This window comes from Pistacia vera, unplaced genomic scaffold (assembly GCF_008641045.1).
Source record: "Pistacia vera cultivar Batoury unplaced genomic scaffold, PisVer_v2 Contig575, whole genome shotgun sequence".
In the NCBI taxonomy this organism is placed as follows: Eukaryota; Viridiplantae; Streptophyta; class Magnoliopsida; order Sapindales; family Anacardiaceae; genus Pistacia; species Pistacia vera.
Genome location: NW_022196418.1, coordinates 819,649 through 842,750, shown reverse-complemented (window position 1 = coordinate 842,750; position 23,102 = coordinate 819,649). Strand labels below are relative to the sequence as shown.

At 40.8% G+C, this 23,102-nt stretch overlaps 1 protein-coding gene and 1 pseudogene across 1 annotated transcript; one reads left to right on the top strand and one right to left on the bottom strand.

Annotated features, from left to right (window-relative positions):
* The first annotated feature begins 83 nt into the window (after nt 1-83).
* LOC116109205 (TMV resistance protein N-like) lies at nt 84-6,453 on the top strand. Its single transcript, XM_031395436.1, has 8 exons — nt 84-601; nt 1,203-2,193; nt 2,517-2,825; nt 2,923-3,150; nt 3,268-4,221; nt 4,378-4,931; nt 5,018-5,083; nt 5,943-6,453. The coding sequence occupies exons 1-8, from the start codon at nt 84-86 to the stop codon at nt 5,953-5,955; spliced, it is 3,633 nt and encodes a 1,210-aa protein (XP_031251296.1). The 3' UTR covers nt 5,956-6,453.
* An 88-nt stretch (nt 6,454-6,541) lies between these two features.
* Nucleotides 6,542-21,965, bottom strand: LOC116109204 (annotated as a pseudogene).
* Between the last annotated feature and the right edge of the window lie 1,137 nt (nt 21,966-23,102).

The following is a 23,102-nucleotide window of genomic DNA, read 5'->3' as shown; positions in this document are numbered from 1 at the left end:
AGGCAATCACACTTTTATGATAAAACTTTTCGTATTGCTTCTTGAGATGGTGCTGCTTCATTTTTGAAAGTCTATCAAGTACGATGGCTTCTTCTTCTTCTTCCACGGCTGTTGAAGTGAGGAAGCATGATGTTTTCCTCAGTTTCTGTGGCGAGGACACCCGGACCACATTTACCAGCACTTTACATGGAGTTTTGGAGAGTAGAGGTATAAACGTTTTCATTGATGATGAACTTAAAACAGGGGAGGAGATTTCGTCATCTCTTATGAGTGCAATTGAAGAATCAATGATTTCAGTTATTATTTTCTCGAAAGGTTATGCATCTTCAAGATGGTGTCTTGAAGAACTTGTGAAGATCCTGGAGTGCAAGAAAACAAAAAAACAGGTGGTAATACCAGTTTTCTATCGCATAAATCCATCAGAAGTAAGGAATCAAACTGAAATTTTTGGAGATGGATTTTCCAAGCTTGTAGAAAGTTTTGATGAGGAGAAGTTAGAGAAGCTACAAATGACAGAAGAACAGTCTAAAGACAAGATTCAGACATGGAAGAATGCTTTGACAGACGCAGCCAACCTATCTGGCAGGTCAAAGCAGAGATCGTAATACTCTACCCTTCAATTTAGTACTCTTGCTGTTTAGCTGATTTTAACTTTCACATTATATATCAAGTAGTTTAAGAGAGATTCCATATATATTTCATTGGACTGAAGAAGACTTTTTTTTTTTCAATGCCTAATAAAAAATACTCTTTACTTACATTAAAATTCACAAATTAAGTAGCTAGTTACTAACTTACTTTTTGCAAAATATTTTACATGTTTGTTAGAACTTGAATACTGAAATATTTTAACATGCTAAGAGCTCAACATTATATTAGTCCAATAGGCCTCTCAACATTAATTGTGGATTGTTTTTTATTTTTTATTTTATCCAATTGAATGTGAAGATTTGAACTTTAGACCTTTAGCTTTCATACCATGTTAAATTGCCATCCCACCTTAAAACTTAAGCTAATAAATGAAGACTCAACATTATATTAGTCACTTAACCGTAGGTCCATATATAAAAAATTTCAAGATGCCTGCACCTAAGAATTTTCTTTGAATAATGTTGCATAGGTAAGCTTCAATTGACTTTTTCTTTCATTTCTTAACGGTTTACTACATTTTTAACAATTTTTTTTTTTTTCATTTTTCTTAGGGATGATTTTGGTCTTGCAAATATAGTTATGGAAGATATTTTGAAGTTCTTAAATTTCATGTCCCCAAATAATAATGACAAGAAATTGGTTGGAGTAGAATCAATCATTCAAAAAATTGAATCTTTACTGCAAATTAGGTTGGGAATTGTTCACATTGTAGGAATTTGGGGAATGCGTGGTATAGGCAAGACATCTATTGCAAAGAGTGTATTTGACAAAATAAGCAATCAGTTTGAAGGTTCATACTTTGCTAGAAATATTAGGGAAGAATCAATGAGGCCTTGTGGACTAACTTCAATGCGGCAAGAACTTCTTTCTACTATATTAAAGCATCATGTCAGCTTCACAAAAGGAAGGCTTGATCGTAAAAAAGTTCTCATTGTTTTTGATGATGTGACTACTATAGGGCAAGTAGAATCTTTAATTGACAATACTAATTGCTTGGGTCCAGGAAGTCGAATAATTATAACAGCAACGGACAAACAAGTGCTTCAAAATTGTGGAGCGGATGACATTAATATATACAAGATGAAAGGGCTACTTAAGAATGAAGCTCTTCAGCTTTTTAGTTGGTATGCTTTTCGGCAAAATGGTCCCAACATGGATAATGGTGACTTGTCAAATAGGGTAGTAAAATATACTAAAGGTGTTCCATTAGCTATTAAAGTGTTAGGTTATTACTTACTTGGCAAGTCAAAAGAAGTTTGGGAAAGTGCATTAAAAAAATTCAAAATAATTCCTCATAGGGATATTCACAAGGTACTAAAAATAAGTTATGATGATCTACATGATGATGAACAGCGCATATTTCTAGATATTGCATGTTTCCTTAAAGGAGAGAGTAAGGATTTTGTGGTAGACTTTTTGAATGCTTGTGACTGGGAGGCTGAAATTGCATTAAGTGTTCTCATTGATAAGTGTCTCATAACTATATCAGAGGATAACAAGATAACGATGCATGATTTGCTTCAAGAAACGGGTTGGGAAACTGTTCGATAGGAATCCATAATAGATCCTGGTAAACATAGTCGTTTATGGTACCATAAGGATATCTACGGAGTATTAGAAAAAAATAAGGTAAGTGTCAAGCACATTATATAAATTCTAATTTGATATTTTATGCCTATGAGATCTAATATAATATTGCTTTTGAGAATTATGTTTCCACTTTTCCTATTTGCATTAGCTTGGATGAGTTTTGGCTTATGTTTAATCATCTTAGAAGGAAGTCGAAAAAAAAATATATTATTCATGTAAATAAACTCTTAAATACGTTATAGCTCATTCCTCAGTATCATTTTCCCTTGTATCAGATATCTAATGCAATCGAAGGCATATGTTTAGACATGTCTGGACAAGGGGAGATCATAAACTTACAACCTTCTGCTTTAGGAGTGATGGATCAACTGAGATTCTTTAAACTACATAACGCGTTAAATGAAGTGAATAATATCAATAAAGTGCATGTTTCTCACGGGCTTAATTCTGTTGCCACTGATCTACGATACTTGTCTTGGCATGGATGTCCATTGAAATCATTGCAGCCAAATTTTATACCGGAGTACCTTGTTGCACTTGACATGCCTCATAGCAATATTGAACAACTTTGGTCTGGTGCCCAGGTAATGTAGTGATATTAATATTCCGATATTTCTTTCTTAAGTTCTCAATATCATGTATACTAATATGTGTTACTGATTATTTCTTTCCTATTTGTAGCTTCATAATTTGAAACATATTGATCTCAGTTTCTCTAAACATCTAAGAATTCAAGATCTCTCATTGACCTCAAATCTTGAAAATTTGATTTTGGAAGGTTGTACTAGTTTGTGTGAGATTGTCTCATCCATTGATGGTCTCAATTATAAGCTCCTTTTCTTAAATCTAAGGCAATGTAAAAGCCTTGGTAGTCTTCCAACAGGCATTCGTCTAGAATCTCTCAAAAAAGTTATCTTTTCTGGGTGCTCAATGCTTGAGAGTGTTCCAAGCAANATATTTCTTTCTTAAGTTCTCAATATCAAAGATACTAATATGTGTTACTGATTATTTATTTCCTATTTACAGCTTCATAATTTGAAACATATTGATCTCAGTTTCTCTAAACATCTAAGGATTCAAGATCTCTCATTGACCCCAAATCTTGAAAATTTGATTTTAGAAGGTTGTACAAGTTTGCGTGAGATTGCCTCATCCATTTATGGTCTCAATTATAAGCTTCTTATCTTAAATCTAAGGCAATGTAAAAGCCTTGGTAGTCTTCCAACAGGTATTCATCTAGAATCTCTCGAAAAAGCTATCTTTTCTGGGTGCTCAAATCTTAAGAAGTTTCCACAGATCTCTTGGAATATGAAAGAGCTATATTTAGATGAAACTGCAATAGAGGAGTTGCCGTCGTCAATAGAGAATTTATCCGGACTAGTTATATTGAATCTTAAAGACTGCTCAATGCTTGAGAGTGTTACAAGCAATATCTGCGAGTTAAAATCTCTTGAACATCTCAATCTCTCAGGGTGTTCAAAACTTCATGGATTGCCTGATAACATGGGAAATTTAGAAGCTTTGAGGGTGCTTAAAGCACAGAGGGTACCTACGCGAGAATTACCAACATCCATTCTAAATTTGCGCTGTGTAGAAGAATTAGATCTGACAAGCTGTGGTATTGAGGAATTGCCAAACAATCTTGGTCAGTTATCCACACTAAGAAGTTTACTTCTTGGCAGAAACTTCTTTAAGAGCATTCCGACAAGCATTGTAAAACTGTCCAAGTTATCTTATCTTGACCTAAGATATTGCAAGAGGCTTGAAATCCTACCAGAGCTGCCAAGTAAATTAGAAAATATAGATGCAAGCAATTGCACAGCATTGGAAGCACCATCAAAATTTTCAGTTTTCTTCATTGGACATATTACTCAAAGCATAAAAGTCAACTTCAGCAATTGCTTCAAACTGGATCTCTTAGCCCTCAGTAAAAATATTGAAGATTTTGGATCGTCACCAAATATTTATCTTTTTGGAAAGGTATGTATTGTTGAGAAAGGCTAAAAGGTCTCCTCGGTCTTTCTTTTTTCATATGATTTTCATTACTTTAGTCAGAAAAACAAAATTGTTAATGATATATGTTAACGTTTACCAATGTTATAAGTGATTGACTTCATTTTTTTACTTTTTGTACAGAGATTTGCTGTTTCAAAAATGGCTAGTGGTTGTATCTGTTTCCCTGGATGGGAAATCCCAGAGTGGTTCAACTTTCAAAGAATAGGATCTTTTATAACTCTGGAGAAACAAGCAAATCTTTGCTCTAGTGACTTGAATTCTCTTCTCATCTGTGTTGTTGTGGGGTTTCGAAACTATCATAATGAAGGCGAGGGTTTGGTGGTTGGCTTTGACTGCGTGCTCACAAGGGAAAATGGTATAATGGACTTGTTCCAGGGAACTTTGAGGGGATGGGACTATGGTAATGGACCTGACAATGTGGACTCAGATCACGTATTCCTGGGATCTGATAATGCTTTGAAGTTCTCTGGGTCGCACAGTATTGAAAATCACAAATATTGTGAGATGACCATCCGATTTTATGTTGAGAATTTAAATATTGAAAAATTAGGTTGTTGCAACGTGAAAAAGTGTGGAGTTTGGGGTCCATCCTTAGAGTTAACGACAAGGGAAGAGAAGCCAGAGTCCATGAAAGTGAAAGTTGAACATTTCTACCGTGGCGAATCCAGCTCAGGGTAAATAAGTTGCTATCTTTCTTCCTTCCTTTCATTTTTTTTCCTTTTTTTTCCTTTCTATAACGTCTTATCTTCTTAACGACAAGGGAAGAGAAACCAGAGTCCAAGAAATTGAAAATTGAACATTCCTACGGTGGTGAATCCAGCTCAAGGTAAATAAGTTCCTATCTTTCTTCCTTACTTCCTTCCCTTTTTTTTTTTTTTTTTTTTTCCTGGTAAGTTTTCTATAACGTCTTATCTTCTTAAGATTTCCTTTTGCTTGGATTCTTAGGTTAAATGTCTTGGGTTGAATGGTTATGCCACATCTTTTTTTTTTTTTCCATCGGTATCATTTGTTTTTACTTCTTATGATGCCCTCGCTTATCGTCTCGTCCAAACAAGTTCTTTGTCATAGTGATATAACATTGATTCAATGTAAATTAGAATCTTGACGATGACCTGACTCTGTACCCTCTTACTCTGAGGCTCTGGCCCTCTCCTTTACTATTCACGCAACAAGAAATCCCATGAAAGATTATGGCTATGGAAACGGCTGAACTTGGTTATATGAATCGGGATTCATTCTTTTTTTCTTATTAAGTTCATATTAATGTTTAAATTGTTTATTGAGTTGGTTCTGACAACGTTCAAATGTAAATCTTTCTGTACTCTCTCTCCCAAATATAATATTTATTTCCTCTGTTCTGGAGATTCATCTATGGCTTTTTGCTATGCTTCCAAGTGAAGTTAATTTTTTATATATATGTAATTCTATATAAGCAAATAATAATTTCAAATTTATCAGAATAAAATTTGAATAGGAAGACTATTACTGTCCCCTCTTTGACAAGTTGTGGGCTTTCTTTTTTTTTTTTTTTTTTTAACTGAAAGAAAGATCTTTTAACTTTGTTATTAGTTTTTTCCCAGATTCACATAATCTATTTGACGTGGAAACGTTTATTTGAATTTGTCTGGATAGTGATGATATTGAATTTTCTTTATCTAATTTAAAGTTTTGGAATTTTGATGTAGGCAAAACACTTAAAACCTTCAATGAGGAGTTTCTGCAGATTCATGAGCTTTCGGAGATCTCCTAGTTTAACTTGCTTAATTGCTTCTGGTGATATAAGTACTAAAACTTGCAATATTGGTCCAAAGATAACAGGGAAAAAACCATTCAACTGTTATCAGACTTTTCAGTTGACTTGATTCATTTAATTGAGAAACACAAATGAAGTTTATATCAGACTTTGAGTTTGGCCAGTGATCGGCTGAAGTAATTATTGTTAATGACTTCTTTGATTATAACGTTCTTTCTCATAAGCCACGTAGGTTTCATTCCTCATGTCTTCCTTAGTTAAATTCAAATCTTGAACCAACCTAAGGAGACGCATTTTAGCTAAAGCAAATCCTCTAACAAATACACTTTGTACTCTTGTTCACTTGATGCAGGAGAACAATTTAAGTACCATAACTGTAGAAAAAGAGGCTTAAATTGTGTTTGAATAGTGCAAAGTTTGTGTTCACACATCACTTTGTCAGATGGCAATATATATATATATATATAAAGTGTATTTCCAGATATACGTTATCAAGATCAAGAGCATACATTTAGCATCAGCCACGCGACTTGGGCAGAAATCAAAACAAAAGACTACATTGCCAAAACTAATCTAACACTATTTTCCTTCTTGTCGTGAAAGCTACGAAATTATCAGAACCAGAGAGCTGTGCAAATGGATGGCCTTTCTTGTATCTTCGGAACTGCATCATACCTTTTTGGTTGACAGCATCCACCACTCCAATGTAGCTCAGAATCTGAGAATACACATTAGAAGCAGAGACAAGATCTTACACGTTATGCAAAAAAAAAAAAAAAGCGAAACTTATTCTTGTAAACTGGCTCCAGAAAAAGGAGGGACCACCCCATAATTTGTGATCATATATTAAGACCTACTTCCAGAAGAACTAAAAAATTTTCTCAAACTTTTCAGAATTCTTCTGTCTAGGGAGTCATAATATGTTGTTCAAAAGTATTGTATTCTCTAAGATTGTAGGGCCATTTATTTTCCACAGGATTAAAAATGTGCGCCCAGCTTACTTCTTTAACTTTTTAGGGACTGATTAGAATTTAAACCATGATTCAGACTCAATTTTGAGGTATTGTAATTAGGAAATCTGAGTCTAGCTCTACTGAAAGGTCAAACTTCCAACACTGTTTTACACAAAACTCACTTCTCATGCATCCTCAGCTTCTTGTCTTTCCTTGGACAGTTCTTGGTCATATTGCGGTAATTGCTTCATGAACTCTTCGGCAGATGCACAAGCCTGCGGCCAAAAATTAGAACATCACATTGAAGATGAACTTCTTCCTTAATCCAATATGGAATTGAGAAAAATGTCTTACCCTTAAAGGTTCGGGCACAAGACTGTGAACAGGGAGATTAGAAAGTTCCAGATTCAGACCAGATTCTCTAGCAAGAATTATCACCTGCAGAAAGAAATTCATTTTATGACTCTGTTCTCATCTAAATGGATTCAGCATGGAGGCATGGAATAAATACATATAGAAGCGGTATAATATAGTCACTGTTTGGCCTATTCCAAATAGATAGCATGCCTTTACGATCGTCCCATATTTGATTAGCAATCACATAACTACCAAAGAGATCAGAGGCAATAAATATCATTAATAGTTTGATTCAACCATAACATCTGGTTGGACCAGAGTGGTACTACGTAATACATAAAGAATCGTTTTTTAAATGATAAATCAGATAAATATCACAAAAAAGGTGAGCTCGCTAACTCATCAGTGATCAGTCATCAAATAAAGTTTGCCATAGATCCCTTAACAATGAGGCTGTTATAGTATGGCGACAATATGTCTTAACTGTCTTTTGGCATTTGGGAATTGCTCATAGTGGTGGCACCAAAAAAAAAAAAAAAAACCACCCTTATGAACTTTAATGCACATTTAAATAACATAACTAAGAAATAATGCAACGTCCGTTCCAGATAGATCATCTCTAGGGTCTGATTCAGTATAACCTGCTTCTTTTGCCTTGGCCACCACCTCACTGAAATTTTGTGTGCCTATAAAGTTGTTAGATAGATAACTCAAAGTAACAATAAATCAAGTGTTAAGGCTTGTGCAAGTTACTTATGTAAAGCAACATGCATTTTAGATGCTCGACCAACTTCGTGTTTTGTAAGCATGACTGTTTCGGGCTACCCAACAAAGTAACTATGCCTGACCTGAAAATGCCTTCAGTGCGCAATATCTTGTCCCCAGTTTCAAGCAGTCTACATAAAGTGCTAATGATTTTGAAGACCAGCGCCAACAGTTGCTTCAAAAAGTAGTGTGTGTAGGATTTCCGTTGAAGGGCCCTCAGCTTTAAATACTGGATTGACGTGGAAATTACATCAGCCACCAAAAGGATCGACAAACAACAAGATTCAAGCAAGGACAAATAATCTTATAGAAGAGTTGATTATGCAATCCGAATTATCGTCTTCTATGTTAACAGAAAGGTGGACCAAGACATTAACTCGTCCAGAATTAGGACTTCATAATTATCATATTATTGTTATAATTATAATATCCAAATGACTTGGCCAAAGTTAACATTACTTGATCAAGAGGCCCAGAATTCGCTTTTTTGTTTGGTGTGATCACATGAATCCCTTTACACAACCAATCATGGTAACAACTGGCAACATGTGAGTCAGCTGTACAATCGACCAAAACCGTATTTGGGAAGAAATGATTCCAATGCACATGTGAGGTCGGCTACTTCTTTCACCTTTAATAGCTCTCTCCATCTCCACAAGTCAATGCCCCTATAATGGAAGATCAATAAGTCCATAGGCTGCAGAGTAATATGCTTATAATGAATAAAACAAGCAGTTTGATTAATCAACCCATCCCCCCATACAAACCCAAATTGAACTCCTAACGACCAACCAAGAAAAAAAAGTTTGTATTATATGAACAGTTATTAATTCACAGAAGGAAGAGCAAAGTCACAATATTGTTTCTGAAATATGATATCGTACCCCTAGGAATATCCATATAAATCTTAAAACTTACGAGTCACTCAACAGCGTATTCCTGGAGCATGTAATTCCCATAACACGCAAGTCAATGTTAAATTCTTCCTTAAGAACTGCTGCCTGCCAAAAGAAAAAGTTCAATACTTATTGAGGTGCCGTGTATGAAAGAGCATATAGCTTCATAACTTAACTTGGGGGAGGACAGACCATACCAACAGCTATTTTTAAATTTCTCCTTTTGTTAAGCATTTTACAATCTCATATCTTTGTATGTATTTTTCTCAGATTATTGGAGTTTGAAACTAATTGCAGATTTTTTGAATTTGGATCAGACTGAAATTAATTCCATAATTTTTTAGTTTTGAATTTTAATGCAAGACGATTTGGTATGTATCCAATTTATAATCCTCATCTTTCACATGCAGTGGAAATTGCAGCAGAAATGCTCACCCCTCAACGTTGATTAGAGCTAAATTGTCAATTGTTTCAAACCCTTTGGAATGTCATATCGCATTACTGGGATAATGGTGCGAGGGTGCAAGACATTTGCCTCAAAACATGACTGCACAATGACATGAATTTAATTTAGAAACGTAAGTCAGAAAGTTACACAACTTTGACAGACATATGAGTAGTAATCAGTTCACCATTTCCCAGGCCTCTTGGTAAGACAATATCCTCAGTATCACAGCTTCGCTAACTGCAGAGAAGATAGCTCTTCACATTACGATATAACCTAATAGTAATGTTTTCTTAAAGTTCTAAGAAGATATCCAAACATTAGAGTGATTTTGCAAGATAAGCATATATAAGGCTCCATACAAACCTGTTCTTGGGTCTGCACTCTACACTCCATCCACATCAGTCCAAATTGTGACTTGAGCCCTGAGTAGTGCACCCATTATAGAGGCAGAGTTGTCGCTTCCATTCCTCTTCAAAGTTGCAGGAATATCATCGGGTGTACTAGCTATAAAACTGGTTGCTATTACTGTCTTCGATGGATTTTGAGAATACAATTTGTTATGCCTGAAGAAGTAGGGCTGATGCAAGACCCAGTCAGCATAAAAAGTCAGAGCTTAGGTAGGCCCATAGCCAGTCAGAGGCAGCCACGTCATACAATGACAGGGACGGCATGCTCGTGTCAGGGCATTGGGTGCACGTCAGACCGGCCAAGAGCTATAGCGATTCCACGTGTCTAATCCCTGTACCAAATCGCGTAAATCACTCTAGAAGGTGGGCAATGGAAAATAAAGAAGGATTTGCATGGATAATCCCACCAACTCATAGATTTAGTAATCATAACCTTAATCCATCTCGCTATAAATTGAGAGCTCCTCTCTCATTTGGGGGATTAGCTAATCTCTCTAAAGAAAAATAGCATTCTCTCTCTCATGTAATCATTTGTAAGTCAGTCCGCTGAACACGACCTGACCATTATTATTAATACAAAATCAGTGGACGTAGGATTCACTTCTTTGAGCATCCGAACCACTTTAAACTCTGTTCTCTGTTGCTTTTACTCTCATTCTCTCAGCCACGTGTCTTCTGGACCAGCTTAGCATTTCACATGTGCGTTTGGTTAGTGTCAAAATCACGGATCAACAGTTTGGCGCTAGAAGGAGGGCCTGATTTAGTATTCGTCCTTCATCAGGAGAATCTCTAACTTACTGGTCCTACAACAACAAATAGCCCACCGACTTAAACCTGAGTGAACCGACCAGGGTGCTCAGGAGATCCCCCAAGTACAGGAGGACACCTCTCCCAAGGTACCTTCGATTCTGCAAAATGCTACGGGGGATATCCCATCAAGTTCACAACTTGACCCTGCCATTATGAGCTACCTGGAGAGGTTCAACAACACTCTCCAAACAGTCAAACAAAGATTGAACTGTTTGGACTAAGGCGTGCGACCCGAATCAGCTGGGGCGGTACAACCGCCAAAAAAGCCTATAGGTCGCATGAAAGGGCATCGAAGCAAGGGTAAGCAAGTGGCGAAAAACGGGCTTAAAGGCTCCAAAGGGCCGGTGAACACCGACCAAGTCCCGAGTAGAATACCTGTGGCGTTAAGACTCGGTGAAAGGTCGCAGCCCAAGCTGTCCCACGCCACGTCACATGAACACCCCCATAAAAGTGTTGGGCGGGGCAATTCTCATCACCGCCAGAGAAACAATCCTGACCATAGTCGTGCGGGAGGTTCCCACACTCTGCGGGGCGGTTTGTACCACCGTGGAGGTCGTGAAAATTCCCCGCACCATTCATCACCATCACACGGCTCTAGCCAACGTGTGCCAAGAGCAGCCGGAACTGTCGACCAAGGCGAAGAGGAATCCGATCTCCGGACTTTCCTCAATCGTAACCGCGAGGGTCGAACTCGCATAGGCAAAAGCAATCCTTAGATAGCTCCACTACCCCAGATTGAGGAGATGCAATGAGCTCTAGACTAGCTAAGAGCTCAGCAAAATGAGTAAGGGCATGTCGCATCAGCGTCTCTCTTTTCTCCGATAGTGTTAGCCGCCCCACTCCCATCAAGATTTAGAATGCTCGACATGCAAGCGTTCGATGGAAATTATGATCCGCAAGATCACTTGTATAAATTCAACGACCTGATAGAGCTTCACCAGGTTTCAGATTTAGCGAAGTGTCATTGTTTAGCAGTAATTCTAACCTCTTGTGCCAAACGATGGTTCAGGTCACTCCCAGCGGGATTGATCAGCTCGTGGCCTCAAATGAGCATAACGCTCCTAAGGCACTTCCAAGCAAACTAAAAGTTCTCAATGCCTTTGAGCTACCTCAGCAATATAAGGCAAGAGATGGATGAATCCATCCAATCGTACATCGATCGATTCCACAGAGAGCTTAATAAGGTAGCTCACACTCCCGAAGAGTCTGTTCGGACTCTCATCATAGCTAGAGTTCACCCACAGACCGACCTATGGAAAGAGTTACAGGCTGAGGATGATGTTTCCCTCACCCGCTTCTATAACCTTGCGGAAAAGTACCTCCATATTGAAAATTTCGTGGCAGCGCTCCATCGCCGTGACCCCGGCGCTTTAGGTAGTGCATCTGGTTGAGAGGAAAGTAGGAGAGTTGATCGCAGATAGGCTACTGACGATCAACGAAAAGGAAAGAAACCTCGCTATGAGCCCAAAAAGTCTTATGCTCCCGTTCCTCATTACGATCACAACAGAAATCAGTATACGACTTTGAATATGTTTATATCGGCTATTCTTGACAAGTCGGAAGAAGCCAACCTGCTCGGAGAGTCTGAGCCCATGAAAAATCCCCAATCAGCCAGAAATACTAAAAAATACTGTCGCTTTCATCGGGATAATGGGCATCACGCCGATGAGTGTCGAGCTCTCAAACAGGCAATCGAAGACCTCATCAAGCAGGGGCATTTTAAGAAATATATTGATGACTCCACTCCCGCACAAGAGAAAAATCAAGGGGAACCAGGAAAGAAGCGACGTGATCGCAAAGGTAATGCAGCGTCAATTTGATCTTTAGAGGACCGCACCTCACGGGGAACTCGTGAGGTGCCTAGGAAAGGTATGCTCGCGCAGCCCATCACGACCCTATCAGTGTGATGAACACAATGCGGCGACCACAAAAGGTCCGCAGGGAAGAGGAAATTACCTTCTCCGAAAAGGATGCAGTTCGATTGCATCATCCCCACGATGACACGCTTGTGATCACGTCCCTAATAGGGCGCCATAACGTCTACAGAATGTTGGTGGATAACGGAAGTGCTGTGAACATCCTGTTCCAAACAGCTTTCGAAAGAATGAACTTGGACGAGGCTGACCTGAAGCCCGCCTCGATCCCTCTATATGGTTTTATAGGAGACCACCTGATCCCCAAATGAACGATCTTGCTTCCAGTCACGCTGGGTGACTTTGACAAAGTGACCAAGGTAACTGAATTCTTGGTAATGGATTGCCCATCCACTTTTAATGGTATCCTAGGGCGACCTCTGCTGAGAAACTTCAAGGCAGTCACTTCGATATATCATATGAAGATGAAGTTCCCCACCCCAATGGGGATAGGGGAAGTCAGCGTATCTCAGCGCGCATTTTGCGACTGTTATGTGAAAGCAGTGAGATGGCGTGCAAAGGGAAAGACATCTTGTGCGGCATTCCTCGATAGGCAATGGCGATCAGCCGGATAGAGCCACAGCCTAGCCCAACTGAGGATAATATAGATCCTCGTATTCTGGAATGCCCTTCCAGTGGGCCAGTTGAGGATCTGTCTGAAGTATCGGTCGACCAGAGCAAGCCGAGCAGAGTGTTAAGGATTGGGAGCAATCTCAACCCCCAGCTCGCCACCGAACTGACCAGCTTTCTCAGAGAGAATATCGATGTGTTCGCATGGTCACATGTGGATATAGTCAGGATTAGCCCGGATATTATTTGCCATGCATTGAACATCGTCAGTGAAACCAAGCCGGTTCACCAAAAGAGAAGAGCGATGGATCCAGAGCGATATGCTACCTTAAAACTTGAGGTGGATAACCTCCTTTGAAATGGATACATTCGAGAAGCGCTCTAACCGACCTGGGTTAACAACCCAGTTCTAGTAAAAAAGCCTAATGGCAAATGGCGGACCTGCGTCGACTTCACCTACCTAAACAAGGCATACCCAAAAGATAGCTTTCCCCTGTCCAAGATCGACCAGCTCATGGATGCCATCTCAGGGCACGAGCTGCTGAATTTTATGGACGCGTACTCGGGATACAATCAAATTATGATGTACGCGCTGAACGAAGAGCATACATCCTTTGTTACAGATCGGGGGCTGTACTGCTACAGAGTTATGCCCTTCGGCCTCAAGAACGCTGGCGTAACTTACTAGCTGTTGGTTAACCGAATGTTCTCCGAATAGATCAGAAAATTGATCGAGGTCTATGTAGATGACATGCTGGTCAAGTCGCATGTCGCTTCAGATCACATTGCGCATCTCGCTAAGATGTTCGACATCCTCTGATAATACAGAATGAAGCTAAACCCCCTCAAGTGCTCATTCGGAGTATCCTCGGGAAAATTCCTGGGATACATGGTTAACCAACGGGGAATAGAGATCAACCCCAAGAAAATCCAAGCTCTCCTCAATATGAAAAGCCCAACCAACAAAAAGCAAGTCATGAGCCTTAATGGGCGAATAGTGGCACTAAGTCGCTTCATATCGAGGGCAACAGATCGCTGCTTGCCATTCTTCAATGTTCTAAGGGCCAATAAAAAGTTTAAGTGGACTCCTGAGTGCGAACAGGCATTCCAGGGTATTAAAGAACACCTCGGGAAGCCACCTCTTCTGTCCAAGCCTCTCCCGCAAGAGATCATCCTCTTGTATCTGTCCGTCTCTCAGTTCGCGATCAGTGCAGCCTTAATTAGAGAAGAGGATAGGGTCCAATGGCCAACGTATTACGTGAGCAAGCATCTGTTAGATGCCGAGATGCAGTATCTAGAAATGGGGAGAGTAGCTTATGCCCTGCTGATCGCTTCCAGGAAGTTGCAACCTTACTTCCACGCTCATACGATCCATGTAATGACCAATTACCCACTCAGGCGAACCCTCCAGAAACCGGAGGCATCAGGTAAATTGCTTAAATGGGCCATGAAATTAAGTCAATTCGATTTGAAGTACAGACCAAAAGGCAACTATTAAAGGGCAGACTGTTGTCGACTTCATATAAGAATTCTCATATCATCCGACAAGTGAATCGGAGCAACAACCCAGCGAAGTCATTCAGGAAACTACTCAAAATCTGTCGACCTAGAGCCTCTACGTCGATGGACCATCGAATAGAAAAAGGGTTGGGGTAGGTCTTCTCCTTTTGAGTCCCAAAGGGGCTCGCATTCACGGCATTCTCTGATTCGGATTTAAGGCAACTAATAATGAGGCCGAGTATGAAGCTCTGCTCGCTGGACTGCTGTTGGCCAGAGAAATGGGTGCAACCACGATCAGCGTCCACAGCGACTCCATGCTGGTCATTAACCAAATTTTGGGAGAGTACCAAGCCAAGGAAGAAAATATGATCAGCTATCTGAAGAAAGCTAAGGCCACACTCGAGCCGTTTAAGCACTTCACGATCACACAAATTCCTAGAGATGGTAACTCTGTGGCAGATGCCTTGGCAAGAATAGCCTTATCATTGGACTCAGATGCACCGGAGAGCATTCTTGTTTGATTCATCGAGACCCCCAGTATCAGCTCGATCGAACAGGCCATGAATGTAACACAATCAAATTTCTGGATGACCCTTGTGATTCAGTACCTTAGAGATGGGACCGTGCCTAACGACTAGGTCAAGGCAAGGACTCTGCGAACAAGATCTGCTTGTTACACCCTCATCAAAAACCAACTATACAGGCGAGAGTTTAGTGCCCCTCTCCTCCGATGTGTAAATAGCAAAGAGGCAGATTACATCATGAGGGAGATACATGAAGGGATTTGCAATAATCACACCGCCGCACGATCTCTCGCTAATAAAGTTGTTCGTCAAGGGTACTATTGGCCCCTAATCCAAGAGAACACCTACAAATTTGTCAAAAGGTGTGACAAGTGCCAGCGGTTCGCGAACATACCGCGAGCTCTCTCCTACCAGCTGATAACTATGACCAGCCCCTGGCCGTTCTCCATGTAGGGGATAGATCTCATCGGTTCCATGCTAGTTAGTAAAAGGGGAGTAAAGTATGTTGTGGTCGCGGTGGATTACTTCACCAAGTGGGTCGAAGTAGAACCATTAGCCGCGATCATGACCAGAAAGCTTAAGGACTTCATCTTCAAGAACACTGGGTGCCGCTATGGGATTCCTCATACTCTTATCTCGGACAATGGTAAACAATTCGACAACAAGGAGTTCAAGCAATTTTGCAACGAGCTGGGTATTCATAAAAAATTTGCCTCAGTCGCAAGGCCGTAAGCAAATGGTCAAGTTGAAGCTGTCAACAAAACCATCAAACACACTTTGAAGGCAAAACTTGGCGCAGCTAAGGGGAATTGGGCCGACGACCTTCTCGAAGTCCTATGGGCATACGGAACAACTCTGAGAACCTTTATCTCAGAAACCTCTTTTTCGCTAGCATGTGGCTACGAAGCGATGATCCCTGTGGAGGTAGGAACTAGTTCACTTCGGAGGGACCTGTACAACGAAGCCGACAATGAAGTGCTTATGCGTGCAAGTCTGGACCTAGTTGAAGAACATCGCAGCAAGGTTAAGCTAAGAATAGCGACCTATCAGCAACACGTGAAGAGGTTCTTCGACTCTAAGGTCAGAAGAAGAGACTTCCGGGTCGACGACCTTGTTTTGAAGGAAGTTCTTCTCGGTACTAGAAAATCAAGTGCGGGAGTTTTAGGACTAAACTCGGAAGGTCCATACCGCATCGCCAAAGTGATAAGACTGGGGACTTATCATCTCAAAAGGTTGAATGGTTCCGAAGTACCCCAAGCTTGGAATACTAAGCATCTCCGACCATATTATCAGTAATTCCGAACTCAGTTTTTCCTTGTAAAGATTTTATTTTTTGCTATCTTTGTAAATGTAAATAATAAGTGTATTATCCTGTTCTTTTGTAATAATCTTCGCATGTAATTCTGGTCGTATAAACGTGTTATAATTATGTTCGCATAGACTTGTTCTAATGTTATAAACGGTTAGAATGCGATCTCATGGAGTACAGAAATTGTAAGTGCTCTAGAGATTAAGAAAGATGCATTTCATTAATAAGTACAGCGAACAAGATCCCAAAAATAAATTGCAATTATTAGTCCTGATCCCCAACTCCTAGAGGGCTGACCTCATCATCTTAGAGCTGGTCACCATCCGCCTAGTTGGCTGCGGGCTTCTCCGGGGCGTATCCCGAACCCTCTCCCTCGTCAAATCCTCGGGCGACCTCTGTTGGTTCCTCATCGTCGAGCCGTGCCATGGATATGAGAGTTTCCTGCCAATCCTCCGAGAGGTCGGACATATCAATCTCTGGATTCTTCGGCCGCAAGGCATAGATAGACTCAATCGCCCATTCAACAGCCTTTGCCTCGATCTCCACTGCTTGGCTCTGCATCTCTTCGGTCAGTGAAGTGACTCTTCCCTGACTTGCTTGGAGTTCGGCCTCAAAAGCCTGCCTTTGCTTCTCGAAGGCCTCCTTCTCCTACTCTGCTCGTAAGGCCCGTTGAGAGGTCGTTTTGAGCTCCTGGTCTTTCTCGCCAACCTCTCTGGAGAGTCTAGCTATAGTCCTCTGGAGCTCCTTTACCTCTTCCCTATGCTTCTCGAGCTCAGCCTTTTGAAAATTCACTGTGCGAAGAGCCGCATTCCTTTCACCCAAGTACTGTTCACTAATTCCGTGGATAACTCTTTTTCTGCTTCAGTGGCTTCCAGGTCTCGCTTAAGCTGCGCATTCTCTTCCTTCAACGCGACCTCTCCCGCAGTAGCTCCTAGCTGAACCTTTTGCAAGGATAGTTGCATGGAGAGCAGAGCTGCGAACAAAAGGAATAATGTCAGTTTCCTACCAAGAACGGAAAGGCAAAGTCCTCTCTAAAGACAATTCGTTTTACCTTGCTTATGTGCTGGATTGATGTGGACATCAAGTCCACATGGTTAGAACCCACAAACTCTTCAAATACTTCCGCGAGTTCGCACTCCAGCAAGGCGAAGACTGCCAGCTGCAAATGATCCGACAGTTGTCCCATCGAGTCCAGCATTGGAGTGTCCTTGTTGGTGCCCCTGGCAGGGGTGTCGCTCATCGGTTCCTTACCCGAACTCTTTCCAGTGCCTGCGACCTTGCTTTGCCCTGCTTAAGATGCTTTCGAAGCAATGGGAATGCCTGGCTGCGACCTCCTGAGCTGAACGCCCAAATCCTCCAGTTCGAACTTTGAATCTTTGAACCGAGTTTGTCGCCTCTTCCTAGGTCACTAGGCCATTGTCTTTTGCTTCCGGCGAGCTGTAGGTCGGACTAGGGTGCCCGCCGAAGGTTGGGAAGTCTCAGCATGACGCATCGAAGCCCCCAATGTTGCCCTTTCGATTGGGGGACCACTAGGAGCAGCTTCGATCATCCTAACAGTCCTCGCTCGAGGGAAAGTAAACTGCCTTTTATCGTGGCGACCCTAGCACCTTTGGAGGCATAGTTGCTGCATATGAGCGTCGTTAGTAAAAATAGTTCATTGCGCAACCAAGAAATACCTAGTTAGCGCAACTTACTCGATGGGGGCCTCTAAGGTCGCGTCTACGTTAAAGAAGCCATATCTCCACAAATTCGTGGTTGTCACGAGCAGCTTTGCGTTGTAACTCACTTCGAACAAGAAACCGAAGGCTATGATTCTGTTTGGATCCGCGAGCAGCTCCAAACTGGTCGTTTTATTAACTACTAGAAAAATAAATAGCTCGTTAGCAAAGGACAAAAACAAAAATAAATTCGTTAAGGGAAAAGAACCTACTCGGGTCTTGGAAGCGGCAAAGGCCGTCGTAACGAAAGAAGAGAAACTTCTTCTCGTAAGCCTCCGCATTGCTAGGGTAACTGTGTATCCCTGCTTTTATAGTAGGTCGCCTGGACAAGCAGTAGGAATCCTTGTCCTTCCTTTTTTTTAGGATATACGAGCAGTCGAGCTCTAACGCAGTTAGCTCGCCCAATCCATTCTCACGACACACGATGTACATGGCAACAGCGATCATGTACACATTCGATGTGAGTTGCATTGGCATGATCCCAAAATGATCCAGGACCGACCTGACAAAAGAGTGGAAAGGGATCAACCCCACACCCTTGAAGATATCCTCGGAGATCACGGCCAACCCATGTGGCGGATACCAAGCTATGCGTGTCCTATCACGGAAGACATCCACGCGGATAGCGTATTTGTCTATCACCCTTTCGAGCTCATCCCTAGTAAGTACCGAGAAGATCTCTTGAGTGGGACTCATAGGAGCATCCTGCGTAGACGAACTGGTCCCTTCCTCGGATCTGGTCATTGAGGGGTCCATCCTACTATAGTCCGCAAAAGCCACAAGTAGGGAATCTTTTTAGTCCTCGTACACTATTTCGTATGATGAAGTGGAGGAAAGCAAACACTTCCCTTCCTAAATCCTAGAAAAACCCTAACAGAATGTTTCGAGCTGTCATTCATGACTCGAACCCAACAAGAAAATTTCGTCTCCAATCAACTACCGAAAGACTAATATCATTTATCAACTACTGGAAGTAAGAAATAAAAATAGAAAGTGATCATTACCTCTCGGAATATGAAGATGAATCCTTCTGCTTCGAATATCAGGTATGCGCTGGTTTGGAAGACAAAGAATCTAAGTTTGAAAAAGCCTCTTGCTCTCTCTGAAAAGATGAGTATGGTGACATTGCCTAAAATGAACTTGGGTTTTATAGCAAAAGAACTGGCGCTTGGTTTTCTTGAAATCAAAAGACGTTTGGGTGGAGAAATGTATCTCACCGTTGATCGCGACCACATGTCGTAGATTCGCAGGGAAGGGTGATCGTCACTCTCCAAAAAAACCAAATCGTCGTCCTTCTCCATTGAAAAACTCAAGCGACGGCACGATTCTCCTGCCGCATTAAATGCGCCCCAATCTGCATTTAATGCTCTAATAGGGGATATCGTTTCAGCATGTCATGCATTTAATGCGCATGGCTAGCATTTATTGCGCACAGGACACGTCTGTTGGAGCAGAAGGCGTTTCATTAAATCTATCCATTACGAAAATGCAATAGCTGACGTCTGAAGAGATCGTTATGTAGAACACTCTTCATCTAGACAATCATGAAGCGACGTGACTCCTCAACTTTACCCCATTGGTCGCGAAGCGACGTGACTCTCGACAAGTATTCAGTTTTGAAACAACCCATTCCCTTGTCCGGAGGAGAATTCCAAGTATAATCAGGTCGTGAACTTCAGAAAATCGAAATCAAAGCACTGGTATGGTCTAAGATCATGTCATTTATCCTTAAGCAAAGAATGTATCAGGTCGTGCGCACAAAAGCGTAGTCTCGACCTCTTTTCAAACAGGTTGGAATCACCAAAGTTTCCTCGAAGGCGTCTTGTCACGACATGAATCATAGTTTCCAAGGTTTGATCCTCAAACCTTAAAAACTAGGGGACTTCTGTTATGCCTGAAGAAGTACTGCTGATGCAAGACCCAGTTAGCATAAAAAGTCAGAGCTTAGGTAGGCCCGTAGCCAGTCAGAGGCAGCCACGTCATACAATGACAGGGACGGCATGCCCTTGTCAGGGTACTGGGTGCGTGTCAGACCAGCCAGGAGCTATAGCAATTCCACGTGTCTAATCCCTGCACCAAATAACGTAAATCACTCTAGAAGGTGGGCAATGGGAAATAAATAAGGATTTGCACGGATAATCCCACCAACTCACAGATTTAGTAATCATAACCTTAATCCATCCCACTATAAATTGAGAGCTCCTCTCTCATTTGGGGATTAGCTAATCTCTCTAAAGAAAAATAGCATTCTCTCTCTTGTGTAATCATTTGTAAGTCAGTCCACTGAACGCGACCTGACCATTATTATTAATACAAAATCAGTGGACATAGGATTCGCTTCTTTGAGCATCTGAACCACTTTAAACGCTGTTCTCTATTGCTTTTACTCTCATTCTCTCATCCACGTGTGTCTTCTGGGCCAGCTTAGCATTTCACACGTGCATTTGGTTGGTGTCAAAATCACGCATCAATACCATTTCTTAAGTCTTTTTTCAGATTCTGAAGATGGCCGAACGACATGCACCTACCCGTAGTTTGTGGTAAAGACAAATTGGTACCCAAAAAGTTTGGAAATGACAAACACTCACTTTCCATCAGGTTCTATTAATGAATTCCGTCTGCTGAAGGACAGTGTGGTACAAGGTGGAACAGATGGTTGCTGGGCAGACTAGGAGCTGGATGCGGCAAAAGGTCGAACAGGTGGTGGGTGACGATAAAGCAGCGAGGTTGGAACAATGCGGAGCGGCTGGCGACTAGAAAAAAAACACCACAATAGCAACACAAACACTTCTAAACAACAACCCACCGATCAAACACCAAAAACCCAACAAAACGAGAAAGATACATGCTGACACCATTAGCACAAACCTTGCCGAAAAGTTGAGAAAACGCACCTCGGTCGATTGTAACATCGAAAATCAATGGCAAAGAACACCCACGCACAATTAACTCAATAGTAAAGTCTCCAAAAAGAAAGATACATGTTGCACCAATCCCCACCATTGACGTTAACACCAACACTATCGCCCATATCACCATATACCTTTAATCTAACTATGAAAACACAAATCTCTAAAAACCTTTGAATACTAACAAATCAGCACGATCTCTATTTGTGGTAGTATGGGTTTATCTGTTTTTTTTTTTCCTTAGTCTGTGGGTTTGGTGATCTTTGTGGGGAAGAGGCAGCGACCAGTGGGATTAGCAAGGGAAAACAGGAATAGTAGAGTTGTGGGGAAGGAGAAATCAAGTGGATTGAGTGGTTGTTGTCGCTGCGCAAAGGATAGCAAATCTCCAAATTCTAGCGGTCGCTAGGGTGAAGATGGGTCACGGGAAAGAGGAATTCCGACCAAAAATGGGTCAAATCCGGTTAGGGATAAAGGAGGATGGTGATGGGAGGTGTAGGAAAAAAGAAAGAAAGCTGACAAGAATGCTGGCGGCGACTACTTTGAAGAAGAAAGGAGGAAGATGAAGAGTTGAGAGAAGGGACGTGAGTTCAATTGGAAAAAAAAAAAAAAAAAAAAGGATAAATGACATAGTTACCCTTCATTTGTTTTTGAATTTACTATCCTAACCTTCTTCAGTTAAACTTAACTAACAAATATTAACAGAAAGTAGATGTTTATCATTTCCAAACTTTATAGGTATCAGTTTGCCTATACAGCAAACTATGGGCGGATGCATGTCATTCGGCCTTCCGAAGATTCAGGATCAACTTGATTAGGGCTCGTTGGATTTACAATGAGGACATCTCTTCTGCCCATCCATTGGTAATCCATACCATTAGAAAATTTTTATTTTTTACAATAAGGACAACGAGTTTGGATTTCGAATTTGAAATTCGGGTCTACAGACCTAGATATGATCATTGGAAAAAAATTCAGGGCCTCGTTTGTTTAAGTATTTAGGATAGTATTCAATAGAATTTTTTATCTGAATATAATTTTTGGAAAATATCATAAGATTATGAGAATGTTTTTTGTACATTTTTTTAAATATTCTTAAAATATTTAGATAATTTTTAACCCCTAGATTTATTAATTTAGCTAAATACCCCCACAATAAAAGTTTATAAATCGACAAAACACCCCCATCCACCCAACTATTATTGGCAGTCAGCCACCACTGTCAAACGGTGGTCGAAAGCTATCGAAATGGTGCACGACCGGCTAGATCTGACCGGTCGTGCATTGATATAACCTTTTTCGATCAGATCTATAGCCACAGATCTAGTCATTGACGGCCATAATATCTAGCCGTCATTTGGCCGTTGTTTGACCATCAACGACGGTCAAGATATGGTCATCGTTAACGGTCAGATCTAACCAGAAACGGTCGAATCTTTGGCCACAAATCTGGCAAAAAAGGGTCATATCGACACACGACAGGCGAGATCTAGTCGATTGTGCGTCATTCCAATTATAGAGGCCGACAGTGGCAGCAGCAGAAACGCAACCCTTAGATTTTTTGAAATTTTAAGAAATTTAAGAAAAAGAGAAGAGCAAAAACCAGCAAAAGAGAATGAATATTATAAATTAAAGAATAAATATTATAGTTAGATGTTAATCTTTTAGTAAAAAAACTAAAAATTACTTATTTGAAACCTTTCCAATTTGTCTAATAGGAACCAACTTATTTATTGTGTTCACCAAATCCGAGTAAAATACAACATGGAGAAGATAAATGGAGAGATTCCTCATTCTCGGTAACTTCAACCACACTCACCTACTTCAATTACTGTGGATCACTTTTGTATCGACTTAAATGCACTCTTTTTCTATCTTTTTCAAGAATAGAAGAACAAATAAGACGAAGCTTGTGAGGATGAAAGATCTTGAGCCATGTTTGAATCTCTGGTTTTACTTTCAGTGAGTTCGCAAATGGCTGGGTCTACCTATGCGCAGCAAAACTGGCTGGGGTGA